Source organism: Callorhinchus milii, unplaced genomic scaffold (assembly GCF_018977255.1).
Source record: "Callorhinchus milii isolate IMCB2004 unplaced genomic scaffold, IMCB_Cmil_1.0 Scaffold4, whole genome shotgun sequence".
Lineage (NCBI taxonomy): Eukaryota > Metazoa > Chordata > Chondrichthyes > Chimaeriformes > Callorhinchidae > Callorhinchus > Callorhinchus milii.
In genome coordinates, this window is record NW_024704745.1 from 78,411,064 (window position 1) to 78,426,840 (window position 15,777).

The 15,777-nt window shown below is 45.5% G+C and overlaps 1 protein-coding gene across 1 annotated transcript; it reads left to right on the forward strand.

Moving 5' to 3' along the window:
* Nucleotides 1–6,992: 6,992 nt before the first annotated feature.
* On the forward strand, nucleotides 6,993–14,634 carry chst7 (carbohydrate (N-acetylglucosamine 6-O) sulfotransferase 7). The gene is made up of 3 exons (XM_007891096.2): nucleotides 6,993–7,333; nucleotides 7,689–8,689; nucleotides 14,105–14,634. Exons 1-2 carry the CDS (start codon nucleotides 7,037–7,039, stop codon nucleotides 8,646–8,648), a joined length of 1,257 nt encoding a protein of 418 aa, XP_007889287.2. The 5' UTR covers nucleotides 6,993–7,036; the 3' UTR covers nucleotides 8,649–8,689; nucleotides 14,105–14,634.
* Nucleotides 14,635–15,777: the final 1,143 nt, after the last annotated feature.

The following is a 15,777-nucleotide window of genomic DNA, read 5'->3' on the forward strand; positions in this document are numbered from 1 at the left end:
GGGGGGGCAGGGAAACAGCCCAATTGGGCGGTTTTTAATGTATGCTGTGCGCGTGAAAACGCCCGATTGGGCGGGGCAAACCGCCCAATATACCTACAAACACACAGCAAATCCTGGGAAGCGCTTTAAGACGTGATGACGACGATGGTAATAATAATAATAATAGTAACAATAACCATAATAATAATCCTGGCATTTGACACAGCGCCTGATCACGTCTCCGAGACGTCTCAAAGCGCTTCACAGAATACACTGTAAAGTGTAGTGACTGTGTATTTTGTGGGCGAAACACGGCAGCCAATTGCGCACATCAGCGTCTCACAAACAGCCGTTATAGGAGACAATGTATAATATTGGGCTACTTTTGAGTTTGTGTTGGTGGACTTTGGGCTACAGACAGTGGAGTGACTGTGTGTTTTGTGGGCAAACGCAGTAGCCAATTTGTCCGCGCTTTCACAACAACAACAACAAGATTACACTTGTATAGCCCCTTTCATGTTGGGAGGACGTCCCAAGGCGCTGGACCGTGTACAGCATTTCAGACCCGAGCTGGGGTCAGGGCGGAGAAGGGAGTAACCAATTGCGTGGTCAAAGAGGAGGGTTTTGAGGTGGGACTTGAAGGAGGCTAAGGAGGGGTTGAGGCAGAGTGATTGGGGGATGGAGTTCCAGAGGTTGGGGGCAGAGTGGCTGAAGGCTCTCCCGCCAATGGTGGGGCGGGTGGGTTGGGGGACGTGGAGCAACCAGAGCCGGTTGAGTGGAGGGACCGGGCGGGTTGGTAGGGGTTTAGGAGGTCGCAGAGGTAGGGTGGGGTAAGGCCATGGAGGGCTTTGTAGGTGAGGACCAGGATTTTGATTTGGATCCTCTGAAGGATAGGGAGCCAATGGAGTCGGGCAAGGACGGGGGCGATGGGGTCACAGAGTTTTGTGCGGGAGAGGACACGGGCTGCAGAGTTCTGGATTATCTGCAGCGTGTGGAGGGAGGAGTTGGGAAGGCCGACACGCAGAGAGTTTGCATAGTCGAGCCTGGAGGTGATGAAGGCATGAACCAGAGTTTCAGCGCCTGAGGGGTGAGGTAGTGGCGGAGTCGGGCGATGTTACGGAGGTGAGGGAAGGCAGAGCGGGTCATGGCTTGGATGTGGGGAAGAAATGACAGTTGAGGGTCGAACAAGACCCCCAGGTTCCTGACTGGCTGATGAGTTGAAGTGTGCAACCATGGAGGTTGATATTTCCAGAGCCTGAGGTGCGGAGGCGCTGGCGCGAGCCGATCAGGAGGGATTCAGTCTTTAACATCTCATTTGAAGGACAGCATGTCTGACAGCGCAGTGCTCCGAGCCCACATTGTATCAGGAGCGTCAGCCGAGGAGGCTAAGTGCATTGTCCCCAAAACCCACAACCTAGGAGTGAGCCAGTCTGATGTCTGTGTAGGTTAAACCGTGGAAGGAAAAACAACGACCACTTGCAATTTCGCAGCGCCCATCACATAACCCCACAGAGATGAAATGACCAGTTCTGCCTTCCCTCACCTGGGCAATGTTGCCCGCCTCTGCCATTGCCTCTCCCCTCAGGCCATCAAAACCCTCATCCATGCTTTCATTAAATCCAGGCTTCACTATGCTAACTCCCTGCGCACCAGACTTCCCAACAATTCCCGCCACAAACTACAGATTATTCAGGACTCTGCAGCTCGTGTCATCTCCCGCTCCATGGACTGATCACCCCATCCTCGCCCGGCTTCACTGGCTCCCCATCCCTCAGAGGCTAGAGTTTAACATCCTCATCTTTAAAGCCCTCCACAATCTTTCTCCTCCCTACCTCTGTGACTTACTAACACCTTACTAATCTTCCTTCCCTTCCCTCCCCTCACCCTGACCATTCCCCCCCCCCAATGCTCGGGTCCTGACCCAACTGTACAGCGCCTTGGGACGTCCTCCTGACGTGAGAGGCGCTCTATAAATGGAATCTTGTTGTTGTTCCCGCTCCCTCCACTCGGCAGGCACTGCTTCATGTCCCCTCCCCTGCCTGCTCCACCATCAGCAATCAGTCTTTCTGCCCTCTCCCTCTGGAACTCCATCCTCACCCCCTCCACTGCCTCCTTCAAGGCCCCTCTCAGCACCTTCCTCTTTGACCACGCCTTTGGTCTCCCTCCCGCGTCCCCCCCCCCCACCCACTCCACGCGCCCTCTTGACTTCAAGCCCCAACTCAGGTGCAAACCCTTGACTGTCCAGCGCCTTGGGATGTTCTCCCAACGTGAAATGCACTATATGAATACAATTTGCTGGTGTTGTTGTGGTGGTGGTATCTCAGAGCGCTTGTGCAATGGATGAAATCTTTTCTGTTCAATGTTTGGAGCCTAAAGTCACTGCTCAAACCAGCTTAAGTGCCACCACTAGAGGGAAACACGGAATCAGCAATGATAAACACCAATAAAAGATTTGAAGTTTAAGACATGATTTTGTGGGAAGAAAGTGCAGAATGAGAAATTAGTATTCAATGTGTTCCTTCAACTGACAACAGTATACGGAATCTACTCTATCGTGAGTGATTTTGGCTACCTTCCTACCTTCTCCCCCGCACCCTGTCCTCAGCTCCCCTCACAACGCAGCCTCCCATAAATCGTGTGAAGCACTTTGAGATGTGCTCCCGACATTAAAGGGACTATCTAAAAAGTTGTTGATGTTATATCTGTTCCATTTTATTTCCTGGACTTTTCTGCCCGACCCTTCAAAGGTAACGTGAGAAAAATCCCTTATTATTATTACGTGCTTCAATATCCTCGCTCTTGACTGACTGCATTCGTCAACAAACAAGCCAATGCCAGAATCCCAACAGATCTGGAATTGTGTCCTTTAATTATTGTCTGTTGTGAGTAGAATTGCAACTCCACCTTTCAATTTTCTGTTCTGTTCGCTGCTCATGGCAGACCAGCCATCCTGGCACAGTGCTGAGACTTGGAGGGAAACCAATCGCTGGGTCGGGGTTTTTCCCACTTAGCTCCTGGTAACCCTGCAAGTCAAAGCCCTAATGGATAGGATCGCCCCATCTGACAAGCAGTTGGAATCTGGCACGACAGTGCTTACAGTTGCAAGCTGTGCTTTTTTGGTTGGTTAAACTTGAACACCAACGCTTGGGCCCCAAGCCTTGGCCCTTGCCAACCCTGGGCCTTATTCAAAACTATTGAAAAAGAGAAGGGATTTTCTCTCTCCCGGTGTCCTGGCCAACAATCGCCCCCAAATAAAATTGGGTCACGGCTGTTTGCGGGACACTGCTGCGTGCAATTGGCTGCCGCGTTTCGCCCACAAGATACACAGTCACTTCACGTTATAGTGCATCCTGTGAAGCGCCTTGAGATGTCCCAATGACGAGATAAGGAGCGATATCAAATGCAACAATTATTATTAGTAGTATTGAACCTCTGAAATGAGGTAACTCCTGAGTGAGTGAGTGCATTCCATTTTTTGGCGTGAAGTTCCACTTGCAGGTGGCATACATGTAACTTGGAGTTTGAAGCATGGTGATAGGTTTTCACATGTTTCAGATACCCACTGACCAAAACACATTCTGCTCTCCAACGAAAGCAAGCTCAGCTCTGTGAGATTTTGTACCCTCTGCAACACATAGACGGGCTGTCCCCAAAGAAATATTCTAAATGTGACATCGCCATGTAAAAACAATCTGAAATGATGCATCACAGTGTGTGATCAAGTCAAACCAGTTGAGGAACACAGAAGTACAACTGAAGGAACTTTCAAAATATCCACATTATTCTGTGAAACAACCATAAAATGTTACCCCCGTTTATCCCCCAGATAAAATTGGTCATTCACTTCATATCTGTTTGTGGGACCTTGTGCAATTGACTGCCGCGTTCACCTACACTAAAGTAATAATAAAGTGATAATATTCCTCGTATTTGATATAGCACCTTATCCCGTTTCTGAAACGACTCAAAACGCTTCACAAAATGTACTCTAAAGTGTATACTTTGTGGGTGAAACTCGGCAGCCAATTGCACACAGCAGTGTCCCGCAAACAGTCTTGGATTCAATGACCAAATTATTTATTTTTTTTAGAAGGGATTATTACCCCTGGAAAAGCCATCCGCCAATCGACTAACAACCGGGTTCCTACTTACTGCTCGATGAACAGAGGAGTGTGGAGTAAGGAAACTTGCCCAACGTTTCAACCTGTCCGGGAATCAAACCCAGGTCCTCTCACTTGCGGGGCGAGTGCTCTAACCACTGAGCTACAGGCCTCCTTTGAAGTAAATCAATGTGAAGCATGTGCAAGACAGTAAAGACGGGATAAGGTGGCACATCAGATGTAAACATTATTATTGTTACTATTATTACTTGACATCAATTTTTATGGTGAACTTGAAAATGCAAAACTGTGAAATCGAAAAGTAATTTTTTGGAACAAACAAAATAAAACCCAGGACAAAAATTTATCCTTAAATCTTCAATCCAAGAAACCTCCCGATACCCAACTTAAACAAAAACAATTGCAATTGAAGCAAAAAGAGAGGAAAAATCTGTCAATTGCTCTCCTTGAATAGGAGAGTTGCTGTACAATTGCTGTACAATTGCTGTACAATTGCTGTACAATTGCTGAAATGCTGTATGCTGTCCAGCGCTTTGGGGCATCCTCCCGACGTGAAAGGCACTATACGAATGTAATCTTGTTGTTGTTGTCGTCGTTGAAATCGGAGCCTGGGCTCTGAACTCAAAATACCCTGGAAGTGTGTTCATTTTCAGTGATGCTGCCCAGTGCTGAGAATGGTAATACCTCTCATTGAGCCTAATCCTCTGATTATACAATGCGTAGGAGGGCACTCGAGTTCATACCGAGGCTCCAGGTTACAAATAACCTACGCTCCAAGGCACTTAAAGCCCAAACTGGTTCATTCAAAGCTGCTCGAGAAGCAAAAGCTTTAATTTCAATGCTTCGCTAATAGATAAGTAATAATTCGGTCACTCGCCCACAAAATATACAGTTAATTCACTTTGCAGTATATTCTGCGAAGCGCTTTGGACGTCTCAACAACGTGAGGCGCTATATCAAATGCAAGGATTATTATTATTATTATTATGTACTTTGACCTCAGTGTCTTCATGGATTCTGTACCATACCACCATTGACTTGCTGGGAAGGTCAGTCTGTACACCTCACTCCAGGAATTACTAAATTTGCCTTTTGATTTCGCAGAAAAGGAATTCAACACTTGGAACCTAGAATGAATGAATGAATGAATGGTGTCAGCCTGGCTCAGCTGGATTTACTGTAAAGTGTAGTGACTGTGCAGGCAAACATGGCATTCTCCCTTATAAATGAAATCTGTTGCTGTTGTCGTTGCGTCCTGTCCAACAATTCAGCAGATAAAATTGCCTGTTTGTGGGACGTTTATGTACACAAATTGGCTGCTGCACTCACCTACAAATACACAGTTACTACAGTAACTCCAGCGAAGAGCTTTTTCTTTCAGTCAGCCGGATGTCTGACAAATACAAAAGCTCATCAACATGCTTAAAATATCCAAACCAGATTCTAGAGTTTCACATGTAACATACATACTGGGAACTCTCAGTCTATTACAAATGCACATTTCTTTTCACATTATGAGTTGTGAGAAACTCTGAGACATATGAACGTGATAACACGATGATAAAATTGATCATTTACTTCAAGGTTGGTGTGCGGAGAACATTGCTGCGTACGAATCGACTGCCGTGTTTGACCACAAAATATACAGTCACTACACTTTACAATAAAATGCTGTGAAGTAAATCGTCACTCCGCTGTGTTAATAATAATAATCCTTGCATTTGATATAGCGCCTCATCACGTCTTCGAAACGTCTCAAAGTATTTCACAGAATATACTGTAAAGTGTATTTTGTGGGCGAAACGAGGCAGGCAATCTTTGCATTTGATAGAGTACTTAAAGTAAATGGTCTCTACACCGTGTTGAAGTAAATCATCTCTACACAGTGTTAAAGTGCCATATCAAATGCAATTATTATTATTATCTAATGTTTTTCCATCAGTCCCTTGTTCCAATGGATCATCTTTCGCTTTGACAAGTACTGAACCCGTGTTATTTTAGGCTACAGACCATTTGCAGTATTGGTGCACTTACTATGCTGATAAGTTAACTTACTGTCTATGTTACCCTGACAACAAGTGCTATTGGATCACACGCTCTGGCTTTGCGTGTTGCTTTACTGTGGGTGTGTGTATGTGTATTTTTTTTCTGTCTCTTGCACAAAAACTCTGCAAAAACCACTTCCTTCCAAGCACAGCAGGGTGTCGATACACGATTGGTATTTCCAGACAAGCTTGAGTTTGCAGAGGACATCAGAGGCTTAACAATGTAATATGTGTCTGGGGTTCGCTTTTATACTCAACTTACTGTCGGCAGCTCTGCTGCGTTGTGTTTGTTCGCGTGACAGCCAGCCTTAGGTAAGCGTGTTTGCATTTGTGCACTTAGTAGTTGCTTGGAATCAAAAGAGAAAAGTGTGTGCACACGTGTGTGTGTGTGTGTGCGCGCGTGTGTGTGCGTGTCGGGGGAAGGAAACTGAGATCTTGAGATCTTGAAAACAGGGCGATAAAAAATAACTCATTGGAGAGAAAGAAAGAGTGAGAAAATAACAGATACTACTACAACTACTAATAATAATCCTTGCACTTGATATAGTGCCTTAGATGTCTCAAAGCGCTTCACAGAATACACTGTAATGCATTGACTGTGTACTTTGTGGGTGAAAATCGGTAGCCGATTGCGCACAGCAGTGTCCTGCAAGCAGTTGTGATTGAGTAACCAAATCCTTATTTTTATTTTTTTGAAGGGTTTATTACTCCCAGAAAAGCGATCCGCCAATCGACTAACAACTGGGTTCCTGCTCACTGCTGGGTAAACAGAGGCGTGTGAAGTAAGGAAACTTGCTTTAGGTTTCGTCCCGGCCAGGAATCAAACCCGGGTCCTCTCACTTGCGAGACGAGCGCGTGCTAACCACTGAGCTACAGGATTCCACAGATGAGATGAAGAAATTTCAAAAGAAGTATCTGATGGTCATCCTGATCTACTCAATGTTTTTGTTGATCTATTCTTACCTACTGGATTGTACAAGGAAGCCTGGGACTCTGGAGGAGCAGGTGGTGGGCAGAGATTGCCAAGCTAGTTCAGCGCCCTTGGGCTGGGAGGAGAAGGAAGTTGAGGTCCAGTTGGATAGAGAGGACGACGGGAACCGGTTGCCAAGGAAGCAGCACATTTACCTGCATGCTACCTGGAGAACCGGCTCATCCTTCGTTGGCGAACTCTTCAATCAACATCCCAAGGTCATTAAATCCCTTCATGCACTCGTACCTCCCAACCTATTTGCTCACCCCCAACTCCACCACCCACTGCCTCCGCTCGGCTGGCTCCGGGCTCCTTTCCCATCCGCTCCACCACTGTCAGTCGTGCTTTCAGAGCCCTGAAACTCTCTCCTTAATCCCTCTGCCTTTCCCCCTCACTCCCCACCCTCGAATCCCACTTAAAGACCTGGCTTTTTGATGGTGCTTACAGTCACCTTCCCCTCCCTCTCTGTCTGGCTCGAGGTCAGACTCCGCTACTGTCAAGTGCTCCGGGACACTACCCTGCTTGAAGGGCGGTCTTTATATATATATATATAAGGTGTTGTTGTTGTTGTAGGTCTTCTACCTTTACGAGCCAATGTGGCTGATGTGGCAGGAGCTGTTCCCAGGAAACGCCAAGAGTTTGCAAGGAGCGGTCAGGGACATGCTGCGCTCCCTCTATCTCTGCGACTTCTCAGTACTCAAGCTCTACACCTCCTCCTCCATGGGGGACGTGAAGCTGACCACCCACTCTGTCTTCGGCTGGAAGAACAACAAAGTCATCTGCTCCGCCCCGCTCTGCCACGCCTACACCAAGGATCATGTGGAGTTGGTCAACGGGGAGAAGTGTGGGAAGCAATGCCCGCCCAGGGACATTAAGGAGCTGGAGAGGGAGTGCAGGAAGTATGATGTGATCGTTATCAAGGACGTCAGGGTGTTGGACCTCAAGGTGTTGCTGCCTCTGATGCAAGATCCCTCCTTGAACTTCAAAGTCATCCAGCTCATGCGAGACCCCAGGGCTGTGCACAACTCCAGGATGAAATCCAAACAGTCATTGGTGAAGGAGAGCATCCAAGTATTGAAAAGCAAGAAGAGATCAGAGAAATACAAGAGTCTCTGGGCGCCTGGCAAGTCTCACCGAGTGGACACCTATGTGTCCAGTGCCCTGGAGGTCATCTGCGAGAGTTGGAGCAAGGATTTGGCTTTGGTCAGGGACTCGCCATCCTGGGTTCGGAGCAGATATGTGATGGTCCGCTATGAGGATCTGGTGCTGAAACCACGGGATACCTTGAGGGCATTGTATGGTTTTGCCAACATAACGGTTTCACCGGCCACTGAGATGTACGTGCTGAACATGACCAAAGGCGAAGGATATTCCTCGGAAAAGCCGTTCTTGATCTCTTCCAGAGATGCAAAGGAAGCCATCAGGGCTTGGAGGAACGGGCTGAGCCTTTGGCAGATACAACAGGTGGAACAAAGCTGTCAGGAGGCTATGAAAGTACTGGGTTACCAACCAAACAACATAGACAACACCTAAACATCTGTCAACACCCAATATTCCTTGATTATTGGACCAAGGTAAAAGATATGTGTGTATATTGTGATAATAATTGGAATAATTCCACTGTTCCAATTCAATAACACCAAAATATCTGGTTGTGAATGTTATTAAACTAGCTGGTAACAGATCTAAAAGGGAGTTCAGGAAGACCTTCTTTACAAAAAGGGTGGTGAGAATGTGGAGCTCACTGTCAGAAACTATGGATAAAACAGAAAACATCAATGTATTTAAGAGAAAATGCTGCATCAGAGAAGAGAATTGAGGAGTAGAGGAGAGGGGAGTATAAACTCCAACATGGACTAGTTGGGCCAAGTGGTCTGTTTCTGTATTGTTGCATTATATATGTTTGTATGTGATACTCAACTTAACCACACAGTGATGTCCCTCAGGGCTGATATAGGAAAGAGAGGGCGTACAAGATGAAACTCCTAATTGGTTTCGACAAAGTGCCTTAGCTCCAACCTCAGATACACATACAAGCCACAGTTGTCTGAGACTTGAGCACTCTGAGAAGCTGCATTGCTATATAAATACAAATTGTTGTTGTTGTCGAATGAGACCATGGGGATTTGATAAAAGGTGTGTAGTTTTATGGTTGCTATCTTCTGTTTGCAATTTTCTGCAGCCTACCCTAGGTCGAGCTTAAACCCCATTGAAGTAAAAGCACTGAAACAGCCACATCAGTGGATCATCATTTCCTATATCAATGTATCACTTCATATTCCACATCGTTGTGGCTTCTCTCTTAATGAGATTGCCAACAGACTGTTGTGATGAACAGTAGGTAGGCAGTTTGGTGTCATGGCCTGTGCTCGTTGGGAACTTGCATGCCACAGAGGTTGAATAACACAACAAATTACATTTATATTAGCGCCTTCCATGTTGGGGTACATCCTAAAGCGCTGAGCAATGTGAGGTTAGCACCCAAGCTGTTGGTAAGTGGACCTGATACCTAGATTTGAAGGAGGCGAGGAGAGGGAGTAAGGCAGAGGGATTCAGGGATGGCGTTTCAGAGGGTGGGGGCAGACAAACTGAAGGCACGACCGCCAATGGTGGAACGGGCAAGGCGGGGGACATGGAGCAGGCCAGTGCTGGCTGAGATTCAATACATGCTTGAGCTCACCTTTTTCAAAGTTGCTTTGTTTTTGCTTTAATGCATTATACGTGAGAACGCGCGACTCATATCTGAAATGTTCAGTCCCTGCCAAGCATGTTCGCTCAAATGCCTGTGTCCAAGACTTTGCATCTGATTCTTTTAAGAGTTGGCCTCCTCTACCCAGACAGTCCAACCCACAAACTATTTCAAATAAAAACGGAAATGGCCGGGAACACACAGCAGGTCAGGCTGGAGAAAGGAAAGCGAGGTAACTTTTCAGGCCAATGAACTTTCTTTGAAGTGCTGACTTTCCTCTCCCCATAGATGCTATCTGACCTACTGTGTGTTCTCAGCAACTTCTGGTTTTATTTTAGATTTCCAACAGCGCTGTATTTTGCCACATAACTATTTCTGTTGTTTGACATCAGCGGTTTCAGCGACAGACATTTCCTGTAGGCTCTGTGTATCAGAACCCAGACAGATCAGTTTCAACGCTCGTTTGCTAATACAATAAAGCTCACATAAGTGGTATCTGTTGGGACCACACATTGAATATGACTTGTGCACAGTATGAGTTATGTGAAACATAAATACTGTGATAGGAAATTCAACGGTATTTGGGCAGATGTACGATTTAAGAGATTAAACGATTTATGCAGATCAGACCTCCACGAATTTTACTGTATCGATCACCATTTCTCTTTAATTTTGTGTTTTGCTCTGAACTGGTAGGTTGTAACACACAGAAGCTTAGGACAAATTAGACTGTACAACTTTTGTCAAACCCGCAAGTTCTCAATCAGGAACCGAGCATTGCAGAAGACTTTCCGGAATTAAATACAAGAACGAATCTCATAACATGTTACTCTGGTGCCGTTAAATGATGTGGTTTAAAGAGGCAATGACCTAAATTGGGTTGGGGAAAATTCTTCAATTCGGTCTTAATTTGGAAGCTGGACTTTTTAAGAATTGCCGAATGACGGTTTCCAGATTAAGTGAATTTAAGATTTGTCCACAGTTCTGCACCATCAGTGGAGTCCTGTAGCTTAGTGGTTAAAGCACTCGCCTTGCAAGCGAGAGGACCTGAGTTTGATTCCTGGGCAGGACACAACGTTAGGCAAGTTTCTTCACTCCACACGCCTCTGTTTACCCAGCAGTAAGTAGGAACCCGGTTGTTACACGATTGTCAGATCGCTTTCCAGGTGTGAAATCCTTTGAAAAAAAAATGTTTAAATAATAATTTGGTCACTCAATCTACGGCTGTTTGTGGGACACTGCTGTGAGCAATTGGCTGGCCACACAAAAAAAAGATAGTCAATTCAGTTTACAGTATATTCTGTGAAGTGCTTTGAGACGTCTCAAAGTCGTGATCAGGCGCGACATCAAGTGCAAGGGTTATTATTATCATAATTTTTAAAAAATGGCTTTAACAGGCTGAGACTGAGTAGGGTTTGGAGTCACAAGTGATCTCTTAAATGCATTAAATGTTTTGGGCTCTCAAGACCCTTCTCATCAACCCATTTCAGCTGTTGATGGCTCTATGTGCAAAAGAATTCCTGGTATCTGTTCTTAAAGCGCTCTTCACTTATTATACCGTGAGTGACAACCTTCTCGGTCTTTTTCAGGTCTTTTTTGTCAAGTTCTATTCCATCAGCTGAGCACATATTGTCACGTGATTTTTATGGTTCAGTCATGGTCTCGAGTGCAAGTTAATGCTCTGAGATTAAAACTTTGCAAGAATTCAAAGTTCTTGCAAAGAACTTTGAAGCACACGAAGCACTTCAAAGGTCTTTGAAGAAGCACACAATTAGAGTTTCAACAACATATATTTATTATAATTGTTTTAACGTGTGTATATGAGTGTGTGTTTCTATTCATGTGGCTAATTATAACAATCTTTGCATTTGATACAGCGCCTTATCACGTCTTCAAATCGTCTCAAAGCACTTCACAGAACATAATGTAATGACTTCACAGAACATAATGTAATGACTCTATATATTCGAGTTGGTGGTTGGGATCAGGAGGGGTGGAGGGCAGGGAGGGGAGGGGTAGAAGGGTGACCAAGGCACGGCAAAGAGGAGGGCCTTGAGACGGGTCTTGAAGGAGACTAGAGAGTTGGCGAGACGGAGGGACTATGGGATGGAGTTCCAGAGGGTCGGGGCAGAGAGGCTGAAGGTGGGGCGGACGAGGCAGGGGACGTGAAGCAGGCTGGAGCCCGCTGAGCGGTGGGAGTGGACAGGTTGGTAGAGGGTTAGGAGGTCACAGCAGTAGGAAGGCAGGAGCCAGGTGATGAAGGGCTTTGAAGATGAAGACCAAGATCTTGAACTGTATCCTCTGAGTGATTGGGAGCCAGTGGAACCGGACGAGGATGGGTGTGATAGGGTCATGGAGCCTGGTGAGGGAGCGGACATGGGCTGCAGAGTTCTGATCTGCAGCCTGTGGAGGGAGGAGATGGGGAGGCCGACAAGCAGGGTCCCTATAAATACTAAAAGAAAGGGGAACCTACAAATACTTGGGGTTGGCTTAATTGGTCGTAAAGAAAATGTCTGGGTTCCTAAATCATTGAGGACATGAACCGGGTTCATGAACACGGTTAGTTAAAGCCATTCTGCTCCAACGTTGAGTCAGATTAGTTCTGTAAAGTAGGTAGTTAGGGCCTTGGAAATCCTTTAGATATTACACCGCATGCTTTTAGCAGCATTGGCATCTGATGGCAAAACGTGCATTAGCAATGTCTGCCATTCCCCACCCACCCAACTTTATGGCCCACCTACCTACTATCTTGCAGATTTCCGAGGACAAGCTCCCAAACGTGGGCCTGCAAAGACAGAGCCTATTGTCAGCCAGTCTGTAGCACAGAGGGCTATGGGCCACTTGCGGCTCTACCCCAAGCAATAATAATGGTTGCATTTGGTATAGCGCCTAATCACATCTTCATAAATTGCTTGTTACAAACGAACAGATGGATATTTCTCATTTGTTGGAAGTTGACGTTCACAGAAATTAAAATATTATCCTTAAATTGCAGAATGGCATTTGAAATTGATGTGTATATAAATCTGGATAGTGTAACATGGGTTTTGCTATCTGAAAAAAAAATCAGTGTCTTGTCCTCACTATTGCCTGTTCATGTATCAGTGTGCATGTTTCTGCATGTGTTTGTTTTAATGTGTGTCTATGAGTGTGTGTGTGTCTATTCATGTGTCTAATAATAATAATCCTTGCATTTGATAAAGCGCCATATCACGTCTTTGAGACGTCTTAAAGCACTTCACAGATTATACTGTAAAATGAATTGACTGTATATTTTGAGGGTGAGACGCAGCAGCCAATTGCACACAGCAGTGTCCCACAAACAGCCGTGGATTGAGTGACCAAATTATTTTTATTTATTTTTGAATGAGTTTATCCATACCTCCGCATGTTTCAAGATCCTCTCACTCGTTTTCAAATCCCTTCATGCCCTCGCACCTCCCTACCTCTCCAGCCTGCTTACCTCCAACTCCACTGCTGCCTTCCTTACCTCCTGCTGTCTCCGCTCGGCTGGCTCTGGCCTCCGGTTTGTCCCCCGTGACCTCCGTTCCACCATCGGTGGCCGTGCCTTCAGCCACTACGCCCCGAAGCTCTGGAATTCTCTCCCTCAATCCTTCCGCCTTGCCCCCTCCCTCCCCACCTTCAAACTTTTCTTTTCGATCGTGCTTATGGTCACCTCCCACCTCCCTCTCCCCCTGGCTCGGAGTCGGACTCTCTACTGTCACATGCTCTGGGACATTACCCTGCGTGAGGGGCACTATATAAAAACATAAGAACATAAGAAATGCTAGACAAAAAATGACCAAGGTCCATCTAGTTCGCCTTCCACCTTCCAGGTGGTCACATGCACATATGTCTCAAACTCCCTATGTACTATAATCCCATAATGTTATTTCCCTAAATGAAAAATATCTAATTTGTGTTTGAAAGAATCAACATTTCCTGCTTCAACCATCTCCCTCGGGAGCCTTTTCCACAGGTTCACTCCCTGAAATAGTGTTTGCGGAGTTGCAAGTTGTTGTTTACATATCTCTGTGTGTCTGTGTGATGGTATATCTGTGTCTTTGTAATTCTATGGGGATGTACCTGTTTGTGTGTGTTTAGTTATCTGTGTCTGTGTATTACTGTATGTAAAATATGTTAGTGTGCTTAGTTTACGCTTGGGACATCCTCCCAACGTAAAAGACGCTTTACAAATGTAATTCTGTTGTTGTGTATATTTGTGTCTGTGTTTATGCATCAGTGTTTGTGTATGAGCTGTGTGTCCCAGTCTTTAATATCAGTCTGTGCAACTTCACAGATCTTCACGTGTGAAACCACAAAATGGTGGAGAAATCAAGACAGTAACATCAGACAAGAGTACTAAATGAACAAAAAACACACATGTGTGAATGGGACAGGAGTTGGTTTATCCAAATTTATAAACAAGATCCTGACTGCGCTCTGGACATATTCCAGGCTCACCTCTTCCTCAAGAATTGCTGTCCATCTGTACCATCAGTGCAAACAGCACCATTGCTGAACAACAAGAACAACAACAACAACTTGCACTTATATAGTGCCCTCCATGCTGGGCAGCGTCTCAGAGCACTAACAGGATTCCAAGCACGATGCAGGTGACCACAGGGGCGTTGATCACCCCAATCAGCTGAGCTTCGCAAATCAAGGACGTAACATTTGTCGTTTGTTGTTGTATAACATTTAATGATCACACTTTTGAAATTATAATGAAAAATACTTGAAGCCCACACTTTACTGAAAGTTATCTCGGGCCAAGTATTGTATAGTATACGAATTGTCGGTCTTGTTGAAATATATCGGCTTGAAGTATCTTTCATTGTTTGCGAATGAATGACAATATCTCACGATAATATCTAGGAAGGTTAACTAACATATTACCAAGAAGATAATTATATTATTTACCAAAGCGGTGGGATGGAAGGTCGGGCTGGGATGTACATGACCTTAAAAACATTACGTATGTCGTTAATCCAGGTACAATTCTATTTCTGCCTTTGAGTGGTCCCAGAATTAATCTGCATTTATCAAGAAAAATAATAAAATATTGAGATAACCGATCCCTACCGGAAAAAAACACTCTCAGGGGTGTCTCGCTCTCTCTCGCTCGATGTCGGGGGGTGGGAGGAGGTGCACTATTTACATTTGCTTTCACTTCGTTCCCACCCTTCAGGGAAAAAAAAACGTCCACATCACAGAGGGTTTGCTAACAGGACCAGCTCATACCTGGCACACAGTCGGTGAGCTCCAACCAGCAAACAGTCACAGAAATTCCTCCTGAATTCAACCCACAAACCAAATCCCTCATTACCCCTGGGGTTCCTTACGTTACAGTGGAAACTTTAATGTTAACAGTCAGCCGAGAGTTACTCTCTAGGGAGGGAGGGAGAGAGAGATTCACAGTAAAACAACAAGGGCAACAATCCGGGCAATTCAACAGAACAGTGAGAGCCTTTCGACTAAAAACTAAGACAACGCAAGATCAGGCTCCACAAAGTTCAACAGAAAATAAAACATTTCTCTGAAATTTCGTCAGGCCCCACCACCCGCATTCACCTGCGACCGTCTGTCTCCCTCCGAAACCAAACACAGGACAACGTGGAGATTAGAAACAGCGAATGGAACATTTCTTTGGAACCACATCAGTCCCACCAGTCGGCTGATGCGTAAACTCTACGGTTATATCGCTCCGGTTTCGCAGGTTCCGAGTTCTTCTGTTCACACCACAACAAACAAAAAGCGAAGTGCAAAAAGAAAGAGCAAAAAGCCACGTTTCTCTCACAAAATACACAGTCAAGTCACTTCACGGTACATCCTGTAAAGCGGTTTGAGACTACCCCTGTTTACCATTATAATATTGAAAATACGTTTAACGTTGAGTCACGGATGAGCATCACATCCCCTCCCCCAGGAACCGTATCCCACCCCAAGCTCCCAAATTGTCTGTCTACACTG